We start from the raw sequence: 22,109 nt of genomic DNA on the forward strand, positions 1-22,109 counted from the left end.
CAGCTCTTCGTTCTTTGCAATTTGCATATTCAAAAGTGCAAAGAAGAACAATCACAAATTCCTCGTAGAGATGAAGGCTCAATCACTAATTCTGATGGGGCCTACTTTTTTCCACGTGATTGAAAAAGTTCTTGTGTGGCGGTAGGCCAGGATCCCTTGATGCAGTCTTCTATTCGCTTCTTCTCCTGCTCGGTGCTCTCGTATATATCATATCCTATTCCTGGGTTATTCTGCTGCCTCTCTCGCATACTTTTCCTTTTCATCAATCTATCTTTTGGTGCTTTTCCCCTTTTATGGGTTAATGTTTTCTTCTCAATTCATACAGCGCATTAAACAATACTACATTTTATAGCTTCAAGTATAATGTTCGTTGCTATAGCCTATAGTATAATGTTCGTTGCTATAGTACAAGCTTCTTCTGCTATGTACGTAGGATGGCATTAATTTATATATAGTAGGCTCTTCATCATTTCAATGATAGCAATTGGATGTAAAGCTGCATATGCGCTCGCGCGCGCACATTTATATATATATATATATATATATATAGTAGAATTAACTTGGACAACCTAACCAGTTAGTATTCGACTTAACTTCTATATAAAAAACCATGCATGCTGTTTTTATTACTTTTAAATTTTGAAATGCCTCAATTCTAGTAATCAGGGGATAATTACAAGTTTACGACTTATGACATCTAATTAAAAGTAGATGAATTAAATATAGGTATTAGTAATTGAACCAAATTCTACGAATGTGGTTAGAAAAACGGAGTGGATTGTTTGTTTCGCTCGCTAGCTAAACTAATAATGTTCGACATCCATGATTGTACCTTCCTCTTGCATTTAATTATTAGTGTAACTCTAGCATTAATTTAATTTCTGGACAATATTATACCATTTGAAAGGATTCTCACTTTGAGATGCCCAGAAAAGCAGAAAAAGTTTTTTTGAAAAAAAAAATTGAGGGCTTTCACTTGAATTTAGGAAAAGGTTGTTTGAACGCATATAAAGAAAGATACAAGTAGTACAATCATGGCATCGTTATAACATGAATTAAATTAATGATTTATTTTCTAAGCAGAAGCACTTGCCGAAAGAGGGCATCTCTTACTTCTTCTTTGGTCTGAATGTGCGCAAACGTTTGCTACATGATTCTACAACCCAAAAGAGGAAAAGGAAAAGCACAATAAAGTGACTTCTTGTTTCACCCGACAACAGTAATCATCGATATATACGGTCTCTTTTCCTCGGTTGAATACAGTATCAAAGGTAGCAGTATCTTCTTTTGAACTGTTATGTCCACACTGATAGGCTGATAGCTAGTTAGTGTGTGAGTATGTGTGTGTATATATATATATATATATATATATATATATATATATATCGGTGTGTGTGTGTGTGTGTGTGTGTAACTTTTAAAATTGCAGGATGTTCATCATAATGCTACTAGAATACTCTTTTGTATAATACTCAGATTAGTTGCATGTCATCATCTGTGACTACAATACTACAATCAAACGTTCAATGTTTCTTGTGTGTCAAGATAGACGGCATAAACTAACCGATCATTGGGTGACATAATTTCTTACTTATCGAGCAATCATTAGGAGGTCTTTATTGACTGTTTGAGGATGTTAAACGTCAATTTCTTCTACTTGAAAGAATGGATTCAGCAATTTTTATTTGTTTTGTTTACTTATAGCGGATAAAGAAACAAATTGTATGGATGGCGTGGTCTTCTGTGCCTCTATTTCACGCCTTTTGATGAGAGGTCCTTGTTTCTTTGTAATCGTGCCTGTACTTCGCTCGTTTTCTCGTTGTTCTGTTTTTTAGCTTTTTTTTTTTTCTTTGGATTTCTTTTGGGTAAAAGCTCCATTCAAATGGATGGCAGGAATAGGATAGGAGGCCTAGGGACAATTCCAAAATATCGGAGCTCAATCTGTTTGTGGAAGTTGGTCAATTAGGTCGCTTGATTTTAGTTTATTTCTTCATATATTTTAGCTTATTAAGTTGTTGTGATCAACAAGGCTACAAGAGACATTATAATGTGTTACAATTGTGTACATTTTTCATTTCTTAAAATCATCTGGACATACATGTACAGGAAAAAAATTGAGTATTTTTAGATTTGTTTATTGTTTTTAAATTATTTATTTCATCATACTAGAAAATATTACCATACTCCAGTTATCCAAATTACTGTCAAAGGATTTAATGCAAATGTTAGAGAAGGCCCTACACATGAAAAAGAACAAAAGAAGAAAAAAAAAGTTAGTGCCAAATTAAGCAATTATGAGGAAAAATAAACTCTAAAACGAGCAATAATTCACACAATCGTAGTCCCTATTAGGCAATTGTATCCTTTTTATTTCTTAGTATTTTCTGGACCATTTCTTGGAATGTTGAGCACAATGAAAAGTCAAATAGTACATCAAGCTCAGAAGGTATTACATACTCTATACGTGACATGCTACATGATGTATTAATACAAATCACTGATCACGTAAATGGACAATGAATGATCCACCATTATTATTTGATACTAATTTATTTTTTCTTTTTGGGCTTGATACTAATTTATTAGTATTATAATACTAAGTAAGTTTTCCATTATGTCCTTTAATATCTTTTGTCCTCACTATTTAAGACAAAAGATAGGCAGAGATGCCAATTTTTTTTTTGTAGCCAGTTTTAGCTGGCATCACCAACATAAATGATATCTAATGCAAGAAAAAACAGAAAAGAAAGTCAAAATTTAATCAGAAGTTCCTCGACAAGAGAAGTTGTAAGCTAACTTCTACGACAACATTTCTACAAGTAAAACTCGTAGTATTTCATACTTTCCGCATCAGAAGTTCCATCCATCGTCAATGTTTTGAAAATCGGATCAGACCGGTCGGTTTGATAGGTTGAACTGTGAATCCACCATGACATCGGTCCGATTCTATACTAAAGTTGAAAGTATCAAATAACTAGTCAAACTCGTCAAAACTGATAAATCCATGAATTGAACTTGAAACCTTTGCTATTGAAGTCCGATGCAATAACCACTGCACTATCACATTCAATTAGTCTCTTTTGATAACACATTTATATGAAACAAACATTTATCTTTCATTTCTCAATTTTCCCTACAAAATATCATCTTCTCATGATTCTTTTTTTCTAGTTTTCAACTCTCTCTCTTCTCTTTTCTTTTGTTAACCCCTTTTTAATCCAACCTCTTTTGTTTTAATTTATTGATGTTTTCTTCCATCTTTTGTTTTCTTCTATCTTTTAATTTTGATTTTGTCTATTAAATTAAAAAAAGAATTGTTTTTCTTTAATTCTAAAGACTAATTATTAAATGACACAACCACTCACTTCATCTCATTTTTTGTTTCTTATCAAGTTTGCATCTCTATTTTCGATTCTCCCGACTTTTTCCAAACTCCAAACTTCATTTTTTTAAGTTGCAATTTCTAAATCCAAAAAACGCGAATTAAAATTTAAACTCACAATGTCTAATTCCCATAGATGTGAATTTTGTATAATTTCAAGATATTGTGATATTTTTGGGTTGGATTTAAGATTATTTTTTTGGTAGATATAATTGAAATTGAGATAAAATTTATTTGTTTTAACTTATAATTTAAATTTTTTATTTTTTAAAAATCCAAGTTCTTTGAAAATATTAAACTTTTCATCATATAAAGTTTTAAATTAGTCCATTGTATGCCTTATGTTGTGCATATATATAAGTTATTTTTAAAAAAATTTATTAAATCAGGATTGAACCGATCCGACCAGTTGAACCTTGACCCGAACATCTCACCAGTCATCAGTTCAATTAACTGTACGAGTTTTAAACATTATTGTCTATCGTAGGTTGAACTATCACAAGAAAGACACAGAGGCCCACTGCCCACAGACAGATTTTGAGGATTTGGCTTAGTTTGCGTCTACTCTTACATGAGTAGAAAGGTTTGATTCACTGATCTGTGGGTATCTTTTACACGTCAATTCAAGGTACAAGTGAAGTAAAGCTCCATCAAGTTTTACTCAAAAGTATTCAAGCCGTCATGAACTTTGAACCTTGTTCTGCTCCTATTTCACTTTCTTAATTCTCAATCAGTGCTGAGATGGTAAAAGTAGGTCGTGGTCCAATGTTGGACAAAGACACTAACTTTATTGGCCGTAATTCCACGAGCTTGTCTTTAAAACAACTAAATAACATTAATTTGTTTGTGTAGTAAAAAAAAAAAAAAAGAAGTTAGAATAAATCTTTTATGCATGGATGATGGTATATACATTTACAGGTCTAGATGTACGTTGGACGTGCAAATTTTGTTGTTTAAGTATTTAAACATCAAATTTTATATGTGTAGCATGTATTTAAGATCCGTAAATATATACACTGACAAATAGTAGTATAGAAAGGATTAATCTAAAAAGTGAATTATAGTATGCATTCTAGATTATCACCTATAAAAAACTACCAATCTTGACTCTTTCAGTACCTTGTAAGCGTGTACTACTACTCTACGGTTATTTTTAAAACTATTTTTTAGTGAAAAGATTTCAGAACTCCCAATTTGCATTTGCTTGCGGACGCAATACTTTAATACATTCAAGAATGTCCAAATACACCTTCATTACCACTACAACATGTTAGATTGGATGGGCGATCATTTAGAATGGAAGAATCCTGATTTACATTTCCTTTTAGATAAATCCCTCATTAATGTCGAATGAACAATGTAAAAATTCAACTGGTTTTCTTCTAATAATTTTTTAGAATGATTTTGAAATGAAAAGTATACTGAGATGGGCAAATTACAAAAAGAATCTTTATTACTTTCCAAAAGCATTCTTCTGGTCAGGATCAAGCATGGCACAAGATCTTTTTTTTTTTTTTTTGGCTACGAACCCAGATGGTAAACAAAATTCATAGAGTAACACGAATACGTAAAATTGGCGAAAATCAACTGAATAAAATTGCCTGGGGTAAGAAAAGTTATCTTAATGTATACAAATTTAAAATAGCATTAATGTTCATTATCCTATCCCACACTTTTCGTACATGTTTCAGAAAGACCTGCCTATCAAACACAGTCACAGATTAATAGATTGGGCAGCAGGACATTGAAAGGATACACAATTGTCAGACTCGGGTGGCAAAGAATCCCTCCAGAAACAAAAGTAAGTTTCAAAACCCACCATCAAGAGTAAACTGTGAGAATCAAATTGATACAAAAGATGACAACATGGATGAAAAACTTTTGTGGCAGCAAAAGCCAGAAGACAAAATTTTCAGGCAAATGTAATTACTAATAGCCTTTCGCATTTGGTAACATGAAAAAGCTATTTGAACGATGCATCACTAAGAGTAGAAGATGCTGCGAAGCCAAAGGAAACCTCATAACACCATCATACCTTGATTTGAACTTGTATATTCCTCAATCTCAAATTTTTGATACACTAACAGTTGATTCTCATCCCACCATCTTTCTGCCTCTCTCTCGGTGAACTTTTTCCGACTGCAAAATCCCATGCCAATAAAAATAAGAGCTGGCACATATTATACCTATCGTAATCAAGACAAACTAAACAAATTAAGGTATTCATAATCTTATATTAGCTGCTCAAAGTTCACTCCTCTCTTGTTCTGGATCAAGGTTATCGGAGTGAACGCAGAATGCTACCCAGAATTCATGATGAGAAGCTGACCTGAATGGTAGTGGTGATGCAATTTAATATATTTTTTTTAATTTATGCTCCTATAATATGCAAACTATCTCTATGCTCCAAAGCTGTTTTGACAGCAAATCTTGCATGCATAACCATAAAGTTTTACCGCCAAGAAGAAATGGTTACCTGAATCTAACTCGCCTGAGGGCCTTCTGTCCATTTGGCAGTGCTGTGAGTGTGATGTAGATGCCAGGTTGATACTGTTCTACCCATTCGAGCTTCAAGGACTTTATTCCAAGTTGTTCAGTATCTACTTTTTCTGCACAGGATTTCTCTACTGATGCAGCATCTCCATTACGGTGTTTATCTCGGAGATACTTCAATGTGTTGGAAAAAAGCATTGGAGAATTGCATACACTATCCACTCTTCTGTCTTCCATTCGACATACTTCAGGAGGCTCACATGTAGTAACAACTTGAGAGGACGATATGGATGTGAATTTCTCCACACTAGCTTGATCTTTAAGATCCCTTTCAGCAGAGAGTTTCTCTGACATTGTTTTAAGCTGCAATAAAGAACACAAGATATCCTGTGAAACTCTTCTCAAGTAAGAAATAAATCCAGTGTTATGTAACATTGAAGTCAAAATTAATATTTTAAATTCAGCATTAAGCTGGTAAAAAAATTTTCACCACTAGCAAATGATGTTCAAAATAATGGATGCGATGCAGGGAGAGTCTACTTCAAGATGAATTCAGATAAAATTACCCTTGATGTAAGAGCTTTTATAACTTCCTTTGCTGCTTTACTCTTGGCAGCTTCCTCCTTTGCAAGTGCCCACGCTTCCTCCAGTTTTCGTCGACATTCTTGAATTTCCTCATCTCTTGTTTGGCATAGCTTTTTAAGACTCTCAGACTTTCAAAAAATGAAGACAGTGGAAGTACAAGTGAGAACCTTTTTGTTTGCATGAAAGGCTAAGCATTGAAAAATTAATTTTCAAAATAATTCACACACAAAATTGTCAGTGAAACAAAACTCCACTGAATTACTAACCTAGTGTAGAAGAGACACAACAGAATATGACGACGTGACGAAATTTGTTTCAATGGTTCACTAGTGAAGTAAGAGACTAGATCACACTTCCCAAAACCTAGTGTAGAAGAGACAATTTGAATATAACGACATCACAAATTTCATTTCAATGGTTTACTAGTTCATCAAAGCAGCAAACTTGGGAGACTACAAAACTCTTACCACTTCAGCAATACTTTAGTACAAAAAGCATGAGGTATATGCTTTGAACATCTTTCATCAGTTTCAAAGTAGATGAAAGAAATATGCATCGCATAGCTAGATTTTTTTATGACACACCTTCACGTTCAAATTCGTGAGTTCCTCATTATGTCAAACAAGCTATGCAGAAAGGCTCTCTTGGTCATTAAGTTCCCTAGCTACATCCTTTCACAAGTCCTTAGCTTGACCCAAACAAAGTCTTACAAATCCTCCACAATTACCAAACCTCAGGGTTTCCACTTCCATGTTTAATACACTTGCATATAGCTAATTAAGCCAAAATCTTCTATTTAAGAGGAAGCTAGGACAAGGTGATCATCAAAAAGGTAATACTGTTTCTAAGCCACATAATAGGGAGACTTGTCCATTTTCACCACACATGCCTCCCCCGTCCTCACAACCCTTCCCTCCAGGCAACAAATTTCCTTCTAAGCTATGGTACTGATCAATTATTGTTGGACTGTTTAGTTTGTGTTGTGTGTGAATTTGTGAGAGTGAGAGAGAGGGACACAGACAGACAGTTAATACCTCCACGAAATACTGTTAAAGGCAAGTATAAGCTGCAGAAATTTGATCTCAAAGAGAAGGGGCAAGAATATACTTGAATCCTTAGCTTCCGTATTTCTTCAAGAAGGAATTCATCTGATAGCAAAGTGTCCTTCTCTTGATTCATAGCAGCAAAAGATGCAGATTTCACAACCAAAGGAAGTGCTTGGAAGTTAGCTGGAGAAGAGGAAGCTAATTGAGTCCTCAAAGGTGAAAGGGAAGACAGATGGGGAATTCTTTGGTCTCCAGAGTTTATTCTAAAAGCTCGAGGGCAAGGAACCTGCCCCCACCTGTGCAATCCACCCAATGAAGATGAAGTGGAGTCCAAGGGCTGCTGTTTGTCCCCTTGAACTTTCTCTTCAGAGTAATTTGTTGTCAATTTCATTCTACTCCATGCACCACTTCCATCTCCTCTGTATTCTTTTTCATCAGACATAGCCTTCAGTGATGTTAATAATAATCTTGGGCTCTGAGAATCAAGCTTATACTGTCCATCAGAATCAGCTATTTTTTGCAACTTTTTAAAGCATGGATCACATACGCGAAATGACTTAACTTTGCTAGGTGCCAAAGATGCATTACTAGCTTTCTTGCTGCAGCATGCACGGCAGAACAAAAGCCCGCAATTGTAGCAGTTTTGCTTCTTCCTTGTAAATCCAAAAGCTGTCCCACATCCTTTGCAAGCTGATTGATCAGTTGTAGCAACAGATTTGTGCAAACAAATAGCAGCTGTAGAGCTTGATCCACAGGTAATATGTTCTACCTGCATGTCCCTGAGGGCTTCTACTAAAGTTGGAGAGTTTCTATCCCTTCTATCACCCAGTCCCAATTGTCCATTTGCACCTTTTCCCCATGTGAAAACGTTGCCCCTTGAGGTTAAGGCAGCAATGTGACTAGAACCTACAGAGATCTCTTTAACATACTCATCTTTTAGCTTCCCCTGTACAATTGTTATTGATTTATCCCTGGCATGAGGATTTCCCAGTTGCCCATGCTCTGCACTTCCCATTGCATATATCTTACCCATATTAGTCAGTCCAGCAGTCAACACTCTTCCACATGCAACTTGAACAAAATCGTGATCAACAAGCTCTGTGACACATGTTGGTAAAAGCTTCCTCTCTTGATCCGAATGACCAAGCTTTCCTTTATCCCCATCTCCCCAAGTAAATAACTTCCCTCCTTTACGCTTGATTTTAAAACAATCTGTCACAACTTCCACTATTGCAGCTGTGTGCCATGGACCACATGCAACAGATTTTACCCATAGCCCAACAAGTGACTCGACTTCTTTAGGGCGTGAAATGCTTTGGACATTTCCATGACCAAGTACTCCAAATGTTCCATCACCAAAAGTAAATAATTGCCCATTTGCAGATACAATAGCTGTATGCCATGCTCCACAAGCAACATTGGCTATCGAAACACCATCCTGCAACCCACAAAGTCTGTTTGGCAGCCAATGGCTTTGCTTTATATCTCCACCTGCTGAATCGGCACTACAACCACCATCACCCCACGTGTACAGCTCACCAGAATCTGCAAGAGCACAGGTCTGATATTCACCACATGTAACAGATTTTACAAAAACCCTGTTAAGGGAGTCAACAATTTTTGGACATTCAGAATCCATATCGAGTTTGTGACCAAGCCTTCCCCTCTTTCCTTCACCCCAACAGAAGACTTCTCCTTGTTTGGTGACTAAGGCAGCATGTTTCCCCCCTAAAGACACTGATTGCACATCAAGCATCATGGTAGAATCCAGCACTTTGGGTATTAATGCATCGCATTGCTCTTCACCGCCAGCAAAACATCCTCCTTCTACTCCTCCTCCCCAAATCAGAAGATCTCTTAAGACATCCATTCCTAATTGGGTAAAATTACGAGGGGGTCTCCCAAGCTGACTAAGGCTGTGAACGTGGGTTCTTGTATTGGCACAAACTGCTTCTTTCTTATTTAGATCATCAGGGCCAAGATATGGAGAACTTGTGTTAAAGTTATCCACGGAATTTTGGGTACTTGATAGACTTGACTCCGAATAAAAGCTATCAGAAGAACATGATAACCCATCCGAAAAACACCTCTCTGAAAATGATTGTGCAGGACTCCCATCTATGCTTTGAACCTTCACATCAGTAAAGCTAAATAAGTTCTCAATGACTTAGAATCTGATGAGCATAGGAAGACAAGGAGTAAACTAGAATCCGAAAAGAACCAGGCATCAACTAGATTCCTAGGAAGACAAGTAAGAAAACCAAAAAATTGGGAATGACTTTTCTCTGGGAAACACAAATGCCCGTGAACCTTTCAACAAAAACGAACTAAAATTTATCATAATGTCCGCTATTAGCTTGATAGGATTCTTTGAGTTGAGTGCACATACTACTAGGTCAAAGTTGTTTGGTTATTTGAAATGAAACATATATGATGTTTTTACAGATATGCATCTAAGCCAAGTTATCTGTAACATCAGTTATAAACAGCAGCAATAGTGGACAATCAACTGGGACTATCACTTGACTACACTTACCATCAAGATGCTGTTTGTTTCCAATTGAAGTATCACTCACACTTCATATTAGTATGAAATTATCTTTCAGACGTTAATCATTTTCTATTCTTACTGTCTTCAAGGTCTTAAATCCAATTATTCAATGTTGCTATTTGAAATTAATCCAAGTAAAACTTCTCCTCTTTTTGAGCCAAGTACAACTTCATAATTAGTACACCCTTTAATTTTATTCCAGCATGTTGCAACCTTATTCTGCTTAAGGAATGGCAAACAAAACAGATACACCAAAACAAGAAATGAAGACGTTCTGAGAAAATCCTAAAAAGAAGGTCTCTTCTTCGGATCAGCTTCTTGTTTTAATAACCAGGTAAAGAAAGGTAATAAGAACCTGAGATGATTTAGCTGTCTCTTCCGTGATTCCAAGAATTTGCTTCCTTCGCATGTAACTAGCTGGACTATTGACACAACTTTGAGCCCATCTTTGGTTTTTCAATGTGCCAAACAATCTACGATGGTGACTCCTGGATATTATAGATTTCAAGCCTAAAAACCAAGAATCAGCCTGTGCTTTGTCCTTGCAGATCTGCATGAAAGAGAGAGAATAAGCATACACATTAGTAAGGACAATATGATCGAGGAATGCAAAATTTATACAAATAAATCCACTACCAGATCAAGAGAGCGTTCACCATTCGCATAGATAAGTGAAAAACTTTGACTTTCTCTTTCTGGTTTCATTTGTTTCTGAAATTCAGCATTATAGATTAACAGGGCGTCTATATCACAAAATGGAAAAGAAATCCCAAAAGAGACAGTTCATTCTACTCACAGTATTTTGACCGCGAATGATGTTTGTAACCGAGCTTAATTTCAATTGTTTTTCCATCTCACCAGAATACCAAATCAAAGATTTCTCATCCTGAAATCAAAACCATCCTTCAGGCTTACAAAAATATTGATTTTCAGGTCAAGAAAAATTAAACAGGGAGCAACAATTAAAAAAAGAAAAACACCTGAAAGACTGGTCAACTTGATTGAGCTGTTATCAAGTCAATTCAATTAGGCTAAGAGGTAGGGTGCAACAAAACTTTTGGGCAAATTGGAAGTGAATAAATAAGGGTACACAAAAATATGGGAACTTCTTCTTAGATAGCAACATGCCTGAGATTTCTCCCAGTTTATCTAATAAAAGTCGCAAAAGGTAATCTGCATAACAAATAATTTAAATGGTTAAATAATGTTCATTTCAAGTTTCAGTGGACACTTACAGTTGCTTTCCATAGTAACATGTTCCAGCCATTTTTATTTACTCGATATCAAACTTGAAGGCCTAAAATCAAAAGATAACATCATTCTGTTTTCTGTTTTTCTCAAAAATTATTAAGTGGAATGTTGTTTATTGACAGACACAAAAACCTTAGGAAGACCAGTAGATGCCAGCTAGCTGGTATAAATTTAAGATTACTGCAATTTCACTATGCCTTTTGGAGCTTCATCCCCTACCCAAAGTAGGAACTTTCAAGGAACACAACAGACAATATTCTGATAAGCTGAATTCATCCACTCATCCCTGAATGAGACTTTCTATTACAACCCACAAGATGAACTACAAGCTTTTGCACAGTGGAGTCTCACAACACAATATCATGTTAGGTCTTTTTAAGCTTACCATGGAAAGCCTAAAGGGGCAGAATTTGGGCTTCCCTCTTCTGCCATACTTCAGAAGGTGTGCACCCTTCTTCAACGCGACAATTGCCTGCATTTGGCTTAGGATTAGTGCAACAATTATGAAGCCTAAAGCCCTAAGCTAAGCAATAATGCTAAGTTTATGAAGTTCAAACTATACATCCCAAAGAAAGTAGCTTAGAAAAAGAATTTGTCTTCTGCACACAAATGCACAATTCTTGGATGGATCAAATACAGAGGAAGTTGAGATCAAACAATTGCTCTAGCAAATTTCCACAAACTGAGACGATAATTTAGCTGTAATCATAACATGAACAGAAAGGAAGGAAAAAGGGTAGAGAAAAGCAAGGTCAGTTGGACATTCATTACCAGGGGTCAAATGAGCAGAAAAATCTTAAAGCGCAATATGGTGCAAATCAATAACATTCAACAACTAGCAGAAAGTTGGGTAAGGCACAAACCAAGTTTTTATGTCTTAACTTTAATTTCTAAATTTCTTATAGATGTCATTTCAGCAATTTGAAGACCTCCAACTTCGTTGAATAAGATTAAAGAATACTAAACATGCAGTCGAAGAAAAATAGCAATTTGGCATGTAAATGATGGGTTATTTCACTAAATATTTTGCAGAAATCTTCTGGGAAAAGAACAAATGGTGGCAATTAAACTCAATATCACACCTTCAATAGCACTAGGAACAAAACAGAAAAATGAAAAGCAAATATTTTTACTGATTTAGAACACAAATACAAGCAGAATTTCCAGAAACATTGATAGCAGCTCCTAAAATTGAAACAGCACTGATCCCAAGTTGGATTTTTAAGTTTCTTTCCAGTAGTAATAAACTATGGTCATAGGCTAGGCATTCTGAGGCAGATAACAAGAGAAAAAACTGGTATACAGACATTATTCAACTTTCAAATCCATTAAACTCCAAAGAATTCAAAGAAAGAAAAGGAGGGGTGCAAAACCTGTTCAACTGCTCTATCAGAAGGGCACAATGCTACATGTTCTTCACCCATATTTTCCCAGAGAACTCATGTAAAGTTGAAGAATGTTTAATATAGAAAGAAGCAATAAGAATACGGGAAGGAGGGAGTGAGAGGGACAAGAGGAACAGAGAACAAAGGATTTGGTTTCCTTTCAGGGGAACCTTAAAACACAAGAGAATGTGTGAAAGCTTGTAGTCAGAAGAAGAGCATTTCAGTGCAGTTAAAGAGAGCAAGAGAAGCGAGAGAAGAGCTACTTTTCTTGGTTTCAAACTTTCAACTTTCAAGTGGCACTATCACTATGGCAGTAGAACTGGATGACTCAACTAGTAGTAGCACTCCTGGAAATTCTTGGTTTGGAAGTTAAAAAGGGTAAAAAAAAAGAAGAGAAAGACGGAAATGAAGCGAAAAAGTGTGATGGGATCCCTCCATTTCACTTCACTTCACTACTTCTCGACTTTCAATCTTTCTTTTGCTTTTTTTTTCTTGGGTAGTGTAGAGAATGATAGTAGCAGTAGTAGTGATCCTATTCTTCTTCTTGCATCATGACAACTCCCATACTTTGGGTGTTGTGCAGAAGAAAGAGGATGGAGCCGAGTCTTTTGTTTGTTTTATTATGGAAGTTACTCAACTATACCGCACGTGTTCAGCATTAGAACATGCTTATAGAGTACATATTATTTTAGGCTATCCAATCTAATCAGTAATCACCCAAGATTATGACCTTTCACTGTTATTTCTCCCTAATTGAAAGGTTGTTTGAAACTGTTCCCCAAGGATCTTTTAAGATACAAGATTTCAAGATTTTGTACATCTTGCCCTTCATCTCCCTTGAAATAAGGATAGTCATTGGCCACATTTATTGCAGTAATTTTCAGTACTTTCTCGAAGTAAGTTGCGAGCTAAAACACTACAACTCTTTTTAGCCTCCCACGCACTCTTCAACTTAGTTGCTTGTATTCTTTAGTGGCACTGTTCAGCGAGTAAATTGAAGTGCTAGGAACTAATTTAGAAGCGCGAAAATCACTTTTATTCATTTTTTTCTTCAAAATATTATGCATCTTAAACTTTTTTCTCAAATTAGATTAGACTTCATAAGGCACTAACATTGAATTGATGTACATTTTGTGCAAATCATGCCCTGCAATGTGAAAAAGTGAGAATAACTAAGAAGATCATTGAAACTGCCAACATTGTTGACATCTTGTTCTTGAATATCTAGCAATATCCAGGCTTTTTTGCTTGCTTCCTTTCTTTAGTGTCAATTTGTTGTCAGTCTGAATCATGACCGAAAACCCCTCATTATCTTTCGCTTTGTTTGTATGCACCAGTACCAGTAGAAATCAAATGCTTCCAAAGTTAGGTTCGCAAAAAGTCAGCCAAAAACGTAGTAGGACCCTTCATTCTGGCAAAGGTGAAAACGTAGTAGGACCATGCAATTCAACCCAACTTTCTCATCGGTCGCTTGACTTAAAGTTCAAACCTATTGATTACAATCTTCTAATCACTAGGATAATCACCTCATGCAAGCAATTAATAGATTCTCATTTTGACCCATCTGAGCCTTTTATGTCGCCTTTCTTCTAATAGTTCCTATAGTTGAGAAGGTTTCACTTTTCAGACATTGGTTTTCAGTTTTCCTCGAGAACACAAATTAGGCAACAAAACAAAACCGAAAAAAAAAAAAAAGGAAAAAGATGTGCTTGCTGTACAGTGAAAGGTGAAATGGCCTTAATATGATATATTTTCATGGCTAACATAAAGGAAATACACAGGACAAATGTATTATATGTTTATTACATTAATAATGGAAAGATGAAGATTAAACTTCCAGAATGCGAGTATCCATGTACTCCCTCCTCTACTTCGAGCCTTGGACCGTTCATTAATTTAACCATTTGTTGGTTGGGGGTTTTCCACAAGGACAAAAATCAACTGCTAATTTTGATGCTTTTATGGCATGATCAGTCTTTGGTTTAAGCATCAAGTTTGGTGGTTGTGGCCAGCTTTGTCCTTCTCACATGGCCACCGTTAGTCATCTTCCAAATTTACCAGCCGCTGATTGAACTCAACATTCTTGATTGTACAAGAGGGCGCCATGCATAGTACTACTAGTAGCTGTAGGAGGAGTATATTTTATTCACTTGCAAGTCCATAGAGTGCCCTTATATATATAGCCAGCCAGCCAGCCAGCCATATAGGGTACAAAACATGCATAAAACTTGAGGGAACTCGATTAAAAAGCTGATGCAAAAAGTTGTGGGCTATTCGTATGGATGGCTAGGATGCATGTAAAGACAATATTGATGAATGCCATCATAACTTAGGTCTAGGCTTCAAATTTATTGCCGGTGTAGTTGTTTTCATTTTGCATGTGCAAGCTAGCTTTGACAATGCAATGGATTATTGGTAGTAGTACAGTTCTTTGTACGAATGATATAGAGGGGAAAATGATACCGCATCATTAAGTTTTTTAGTACAGGGATCATTTTCTATGACAGAGAATTCTCAAACCCCAGAAGCAATTTGTTTTCTTTGTTTAATTAGAACGTACTGCTGTGTTTAAGTAATGGAAACCGATAGTTATACGAGTACTAAATAGGGAATATTCGATCCAAACTCTGGTTTGTGCATTCAGACCAGTTACTTCTACCTCGTTTGTATGTTGGAATAGTAGGAAGAGAGATCAAGAAATCATTAATAGGAAATTTGTCTAAGAACTTATTAAATGTTACTAATACCTACAGCTCTTAATAAAAAAGATTTACATATCGAGGACCCAATTAACACCGGTACTATTTAAATGCATACAACTAAATTTGTTTGCATCAATTAGATACTTTCTCAATTTAATGTTATTTTTTAAAAAACTAACATATGGACTCCTTCAAGTTAGTGTTAACCCATCATACGTTCGACCAATCCTTGATAGAGTCGGTTTCAACTCTAATTATTATTATTTTTAAACTCTAAAATGACCTTGTTTAATTTATTATTAGATCTTAGTCATGTTTACCTTGTTTTTCACACAAATGGTATCCTAGAATGATTTTTCAAAAAAAAAAAAAAAAAAAAAAAGCTACTATCAAACACTTGATATTGGCAGCGAATGATTGGTGAATAATCAATTGCACAAGTTTGAAGACTTTGAAGGCGTTACATCATCTACAATTTGGATTTTTCCAGTTAAATTTCCCAATACATGAACTGTAGCCAATATTCAATTTGGGGCAGTAAAATTGAGAAGGAAGATAGTGGGATCTTGTGCATCTATATCACTTCAGAACATCGACCACCTGCTACAATGATCGGTGAATATTCAAGAAGAAGTATACAACCAACAAGAAGGTCCTATGCAGTTGTGCATTGTCTCCTGAGATGGACATGAATAAATAGCATGCAAACTGAGATGAAGTTTGTAGGTAGACATATCAGTAATTGCTGGGTCTAATGCCCACCCCATGTCCAGTTTTCTGGACCTATTGATGGCTCGGTTACAAATACTTCTTTTGTACTAAATGCGAACTGTACATAAATGAACAAAACATGCTGGTTTTCATGTCAAGCCACAGGGCAAAAGAAAGGATGCAGAATAGCAACAATCCTCAATGGCATTCATAGGGCCATTGGGATGATAAAAAAATTTATATGCGTTTGTGTTTTTCATTGTTTTCGCCATTCTGTTTATCCTTCTATAGCTTAGCAGTATTCACCCAACCCTACTGCAATTACAAAAGGTTATCCATGACCCTTTTATAGTTTAAACTAGAGTGTCAAAATGACGGAACTTATCCTCCATAAAAAAAGCTGACTAAAGGTGCCCCAATGTCAAGATGGAAATTATTTGTTAACCAATGATTAAATAGATATTTGAAAACCATAAAAGGGTTATATAGAAAAATACTATGACATGGGTGCTAAAGTCTCATCCATAGTCCATAATATGTAAATTTATATGAGTACACTGTCAGTGTATAATTTTTTATACACTAACAGGTTTAAATCATGCCACATAACATGAATCCAAATTTAAAATTTAAATTATGCATATGTGGCATAAATTCATGACTATTAGTATAAAAAAAAATCATTACACTGTTAGTATATAAAAAGTTAATCCCATTTACATATCTTCACTAATTTAGTTATTTTTATTTTTAAATAAAGATAATCTTGACATTTCAACTAGGTTTATTATATGGAGGACTGTCACTTAAATACTTAAAACCAAATCTAAATCATGAAAAATTATATATAACTTTGAGAGAATCATATGAAAAAATGCTAAACCATACAGCTTACCCTAAAGTTTTATAGCATGCAAAATAAATTTGAATTATCTAAACAGAAAGAGCCAGGCGGAATTATCTTATCTTAATCTATTTAACGGTTGAGCTACACATTTCCAGCTGGAATCAATGCAGATTGAGAACATTACAAATAGAAAAAATTAAATTGATGAGTGGCAAGTGAAGTTCTTGAGTTGAACTTATCTTAGTTCTATCAATCAATTGATAATTACTGGAATACTTGACTGTAATTCTTCAATTCTGTCGCCAATATGTGATCTCAAACATCGACTATATCCTCTGAAACTTCATGTAATTAATCCCACCTATCAAAGTCGCTCGGAATTAATCTGATGATGATGTCAATGAACCACTGAATTTGTATGAATGGAGTATCCATTAACCTGTCAAATTAATGTCACATTTCGTCATTAGCTGTCTAGATTTTCTGTTTGTAAAAGCACATCTATTTTTTTTTTTAAAAAAAAAAAGTTCATCATGGAATATATATATATTTATCCATACGAGTCCTTTCAAGCTTCAACTCATTCAAAGACGTGGCTGAATTTGATAGCAGATTCTAGCTAGTAATTGCTAAGTCTATAACATACATGCATGAATATTCAGCTGGACAAGAAAAATTATTTGGGAGCATGTGCAAGGACCTGTGGTTAGAGAACAGAGATCAAAGATTATTACCTCACAACCACCTAACATCTTAGCAATGTAGGGCAGTTCACATGAGGGTTGTCCCAAACCCATGTCATCTTTTTTCATGGCCATCAGAAAATGAAGTCCATTCCTGCTTAATTAATTGAAGTGTGTTGTCTATCAGCTAGACTTTACGTCCACATGATTTGATTTTGGAAAATGTCCAAAACATAGGTTCCCCTTATTGACAAAGGGAAGGGGACAAGCTAGAAAGTTAGACTCAGGAGTCATTCCATCCCTATGGCCCTGCGTTTATCTCATCCAAGAACATATGTTAAAAGCTTTGTCAAATCTTAGGATAGGGGCCTTGATTTTCTTTGTTCATGGACTTTTCGCCCTCTTGATAAGTATGAAATTTCTTGCCTAGTTTTTTTCTTACCATCAATAATATTTCTCCTCATGTTTGAGATTACCTCACCTAATTTAAGAAGTTTTCATATTATATACGTACAAGTTGGGCATCGACGACGGATTGCAATATCGGAAATGCATAGGATCGATATTTCACGAAGGAAACAATAATACCTTGAAATTTCACAAAAATCATAGTAGTAATATCTGTTAAAGAAATAGGATGGAAAGAACTAAGATGCCGGCGAAATCCCAACACCTTGTCAATAATAATCAGCCCAGAATCGAGCCCGGCTCGTTCATAAGCAGAACAAGGCATCAATGGAGGGGAAAGCCAAGTCTCAGCAATGTACTGCACAACTGGGTTTGATTTTGAAGTAATACTATTTTGCCTCCAAATATCTCTTCTTCTTCGTATTCATAGGCAACACCTTTCTCAGCCAATACAAATTTGACCTATTGCAGTAGGGACTCGTCCAGAAACCAAGAAAATCGACATGAGCTTTAATTTAGGATTTCCAGTGCCATGAGTTTCTGTTTATATAAAAGGGTTATCTGCAGTAAGTGTGAAATTCTATGCAGATAGACTAGTGTTGCTAAGCACGAACAAGCGAGCCTCGGTAGGTTCGTCCATGCAGGATTATTTTTTCTATGGGGTAACTTGGATAGTTGGCACCACGCAAATGGAATTTACAAAGATGGTGCTTATGCACAGCCAGCCGTCTCACAGCCCAAAAAAAAAAAGGGTACTGTCGTTTTATGCATGATGGATAATCACTACAAGAAATAACTTCTAGAACCAAAAAAAAAAAAAAAAAGTCGTCTGTTAAATACAAAACCAGTGAATTGTGTGACATCAATTCATCAATTCAGCATAATATAATTCATGACAAACTACTTATATAACAAAGATGTCATATTTGATTATTATTCATGTACTAATATACTTTTTAATAAGAATCCAAAGTTGTATACATAAATCTATTAGATTTTTCTTTTTTTTTTTGGGTGATCAGAAGGGAGGAGCATCGGGGCATCACAAGTTCCGTCTTACCCTATTCAAGATAAAATGGTCATTTTCTTTTTCTTTTTTTACACCATACTATAAATCATCTACACTTTACTTGTAATTTATTTACACTCTATTCCAACTTATATACATACACTCGAGGACAAATTTATTTGATATGAAAATTGTGAGCCCCAATCCACAGGTGCGGATGGATTGGGGTGGATTTTTGCAGACATTACACGGTTGATGAACAGACACTAATTGCCATTACGAAATAACAAAAAGCTTTATCTCATAAAAATGACAGAGACATTTCAATTTTCAAGACCATTTAAACGCCTTGGTTTACATGCAAACTTGCAAATCAACACACATATACATTTGAAATAGCTTACAATGCTGCAGAATTAGGCTGAACATTGAACACTAATTAATGAAGTTATATTTTATGTAATTATATATTAGATGAAGTTGTACCCTTTCTCTCTTTTTCTCTCTCTCTCTCTTTTGCGTAACCTGTTTGAGGATAGACTTCAAACCTTAAAAAGATACAAGAATTTCCACTTTTTATATGAATTGAAATTTGAAAGTTGTGTGCCACCAATGTAAAGAAAGTGCATCATCAGAAAGCCGATTTCTTTGGAAATAAAAAGATGATGAAATAGCTAATCACCGAGTTTACAAAGTACAGCTGCCTGAAGTTGAATTGGAAGGGCCCAAGGCCTAATTGGACTCATTCTCCCGTACTTTCTGCCCACAAACAACCAAATACATGAAAGAAAAGGATATGGAGAACGACTATTTTCCATTCCTTTATTTCTTTTTCTTTTATTAGCGATCAATCCAAAGCACAAAAAGATAAAAAAGGAGAAAGTGATCGATCCCAACAATGCCATGCAAGTTCTCTATTCAATGCCATGCATCTTCCTCATCATACTGACGAATTCAACAACCTGTTGAGGATCAGGAAGGGTTTTGGCAACGCTTTCTCTTCCCAAACACCTCTTCGTCCATGCTGCAAATTTGGGACATTCTTCTTCGACCTTAAAATTCCCAAATTTCTCATAAGCAAAGAACCAATTGGTCAGGGGGATCGCTATAATGTCAACAAATCCAAAGCTATCACCACCGAAATAGTCTTTGTCCCCTAAACCTCCCTCCAAGTACTTCAGAATTTGAATGAGTTCTTTCTTTGCAGCCGCCTGATCTTCACCTTTTGTCTTCCAAATGTTGCCACCAGCATCAAAGAGCTGCACCACAAAATTTGTTAGCAACAATTGATATATATATACTATAACACGATTTCAATTGCAATATAAGCCAAAATTGGTTTTTTTTTTTTAAATATTTAGAAATAAAACCAAATATTAAAAAGACTCAGTTGTAATACTAGAACATTTGTATCAATGAATGTGTTGTCGACTGCCCCACTTGGGTAGCTCGGTTGGTCACGGCCCCTCCTCAGGGTACGTTGTCCATCCCCCACCAGGGTTCGAGTCCCAGGATTAACGTGTTCAACGGGAAGGGGCCTCTCTTCTTGAACCACAGGGGGATTAGTCGGGTCCGGCTTACCCGAAGCCTGGATACCCCCGTGAAAAGTTGGCTTAGAATATGGGAAATGCAACATATATAATCCATCTTAAGTTGTAAATCGTCAATTAACCATTGAGTTTCTAAGTTAATAAACCTCATTGTTTACGCTAATGAATCTTTAGTTAAGAATTAGCAACCGGATATTCTAAATGAGTTGATTTTATTTCTTCTTAAGCTAAAAGTACTTAATTTGGACTGCATTGCTGCTTGTTTAACGAAATTTTACTTCAAATTACCCTTTCAGTGTTTTAAACTGCAACATAATTGATAATACCAGAGAAAACGAAAACTTGAAACTTCATATCAATCATAGTAGTTTATATATAGCAAAAAGAGGGAAAGAAGATTGCTGCCAAATCCCACCTTCTTGTCAATAAAGTCAGCCCAGAATCGAGCCCTGGCTCGGTCATAAGCAGAAGAAGGCAACAGTGGAGGGGAAGGCCAAGTCTCGTCAATGTACTGCACAATATTGGTGGACTCACACATTGGTTTCCCATCGTGCAATAGCACAGGAACTTTCTGATAAATTGGGTTTGATTTTAGGAGCAATTCGCTTTTGCCTCCAAATATGTCTTCTCCTCTCTGTTGATAAGCAACACCTTTCTCAGCCAATGCAATCTTCACCCTACTGCAAAAGGGACTCACCCAGAAATCAAGAAGAAGAACGTCTTCCTTTGCCATCTTTTTTTTCTCCTCAAAAACTTGCTCTGCTTTGATTTCTAGCTGTAATGATGATTTCCACTGCCATGAATCTCTCTTTATATAGAAAAATTATCTAATATAGATGTTGAATTCTATGCAAATATTGTTGCTAAGCACATCCAAAAGAGCCTTGTTCGGCTCGTCCATCCAGGGTTAATTTGTCTTGGGGTGCTTTAATATATACAACTTAGAAAGATGGTTTTATGTGCTGCCGGCAAACTCATGAAAGAAAATAATTAAGCAATAAATTTACTTTGTGATCCTCTTGCTGAATGAACTGGTGATTTACGTCATGAGATTATGGTTATTAGGTTGAAATTTTTTGGATTTCTGTTCATGGTGCAACCTTCATTTTCCGGGTTTTCCCTTTTTTATTTGGCGGGGAGGGGAGCCGTTTGGGGTACAATATACAGAAGATGATCATCCCAAAAGAGAACAAACACTGGCTGCCATTACGAGCTTCATCCCGTTGAGATGACAACAGATATTACAAGGCCATTTGCTTTCTGTCAATAATTTCTTTCTCAGTTAGAACCCCACAACACTGCCCTCAATTTCTCAGCCATTTTCTCCCCATCTTGGACGTAACTCTTCTCTACCTTGAAACATAGAAAGTATCCCATCATAGCTTTGCAATGTGGAAAAAGCCATACAACATTGGAAAATTTTATGAGAGCAAACCAATGAGAACATTCGCAGTTTCTATGTGGTTCTGCTTTGCTTGGTCATAGATATCTCAGATGAAAAGTGTA

The 22,109-nt window shown here is 35.7% G+C and overlaps 2 protein-coding genes across 2 annotated transcripts; both read right to left on the reverse strand.

Annotated features, from left to right (window-relative positions):
* Window positions 1-5,021: 5,021 nt before the first annotated feature.
* On the reverse strand, window positions 5,022-12,838 carry LOC113778412 (PH, RCC1 and FYVE domains-containing protein 1). Its single transcript, XM_027323816.1, has 9 exons — window positions 12,682-12,838; window positions 11,694-11,780; window positions 10,854-10,943; window positions 10,694-10,768; window positions 10,413-10,607; window positions 7,568-9,637; window positions 6,442-6,588; window positions 5,859-6,238; window positions 5,022-5,521 (listed from the first exon to the last, which is right to left on the reverse strand). The coding sequence occupies exons 1-9, from the start codon at window positions 12,730-12,732 to the stop codon at window positions 5,401-5,403; spliced, it is 3,216 nt and encodes a 1,071-aa protein (XP_027179617.1). The 5' UTR covers window positions 12,733-12,838; the 3' UTR covers window positions 5,022-5,400.
* A 7,129-nt stretch (window positions 12,839-19,967) lies between these two features.
* LOC113776694 (probable glutathione S-transferase) lies at window positions 19,968-21,336 on the reverse strand. Its single transcript, XM_027321754.1, has 2 exons — window positions 21,019-21,336; window positions 19,968-20,312 (listed from the first exon to the last, which is right to left on the reverse strand). Exons 1-2 carry the CDS (start codon window positions 21,334-21,336, stop codon window positions 19,968-19,970), a joined length of 663 nt encoding a protein of 220 aa, XP_027177555.1.
* Between the last annotated feature and the right edge of the window lie 773 nt (window positions 21,337-22,109).

Source organism: Coffea eugenioides, chromosome 7, assembly GCF_003713205.1.
Source record: "Coffea eugenioides isolate CCC68of chromosome 7, Ceug_1.0, whole genome shotgun sequence".
Taxonomy (NCBI): domain Eukaryota; kingdom Viridiplantae; phylum Streptophyta; class Magnoliopsida; order Gentianales; family Rubiaceae; genus Coffea; species Coffea eugenioides.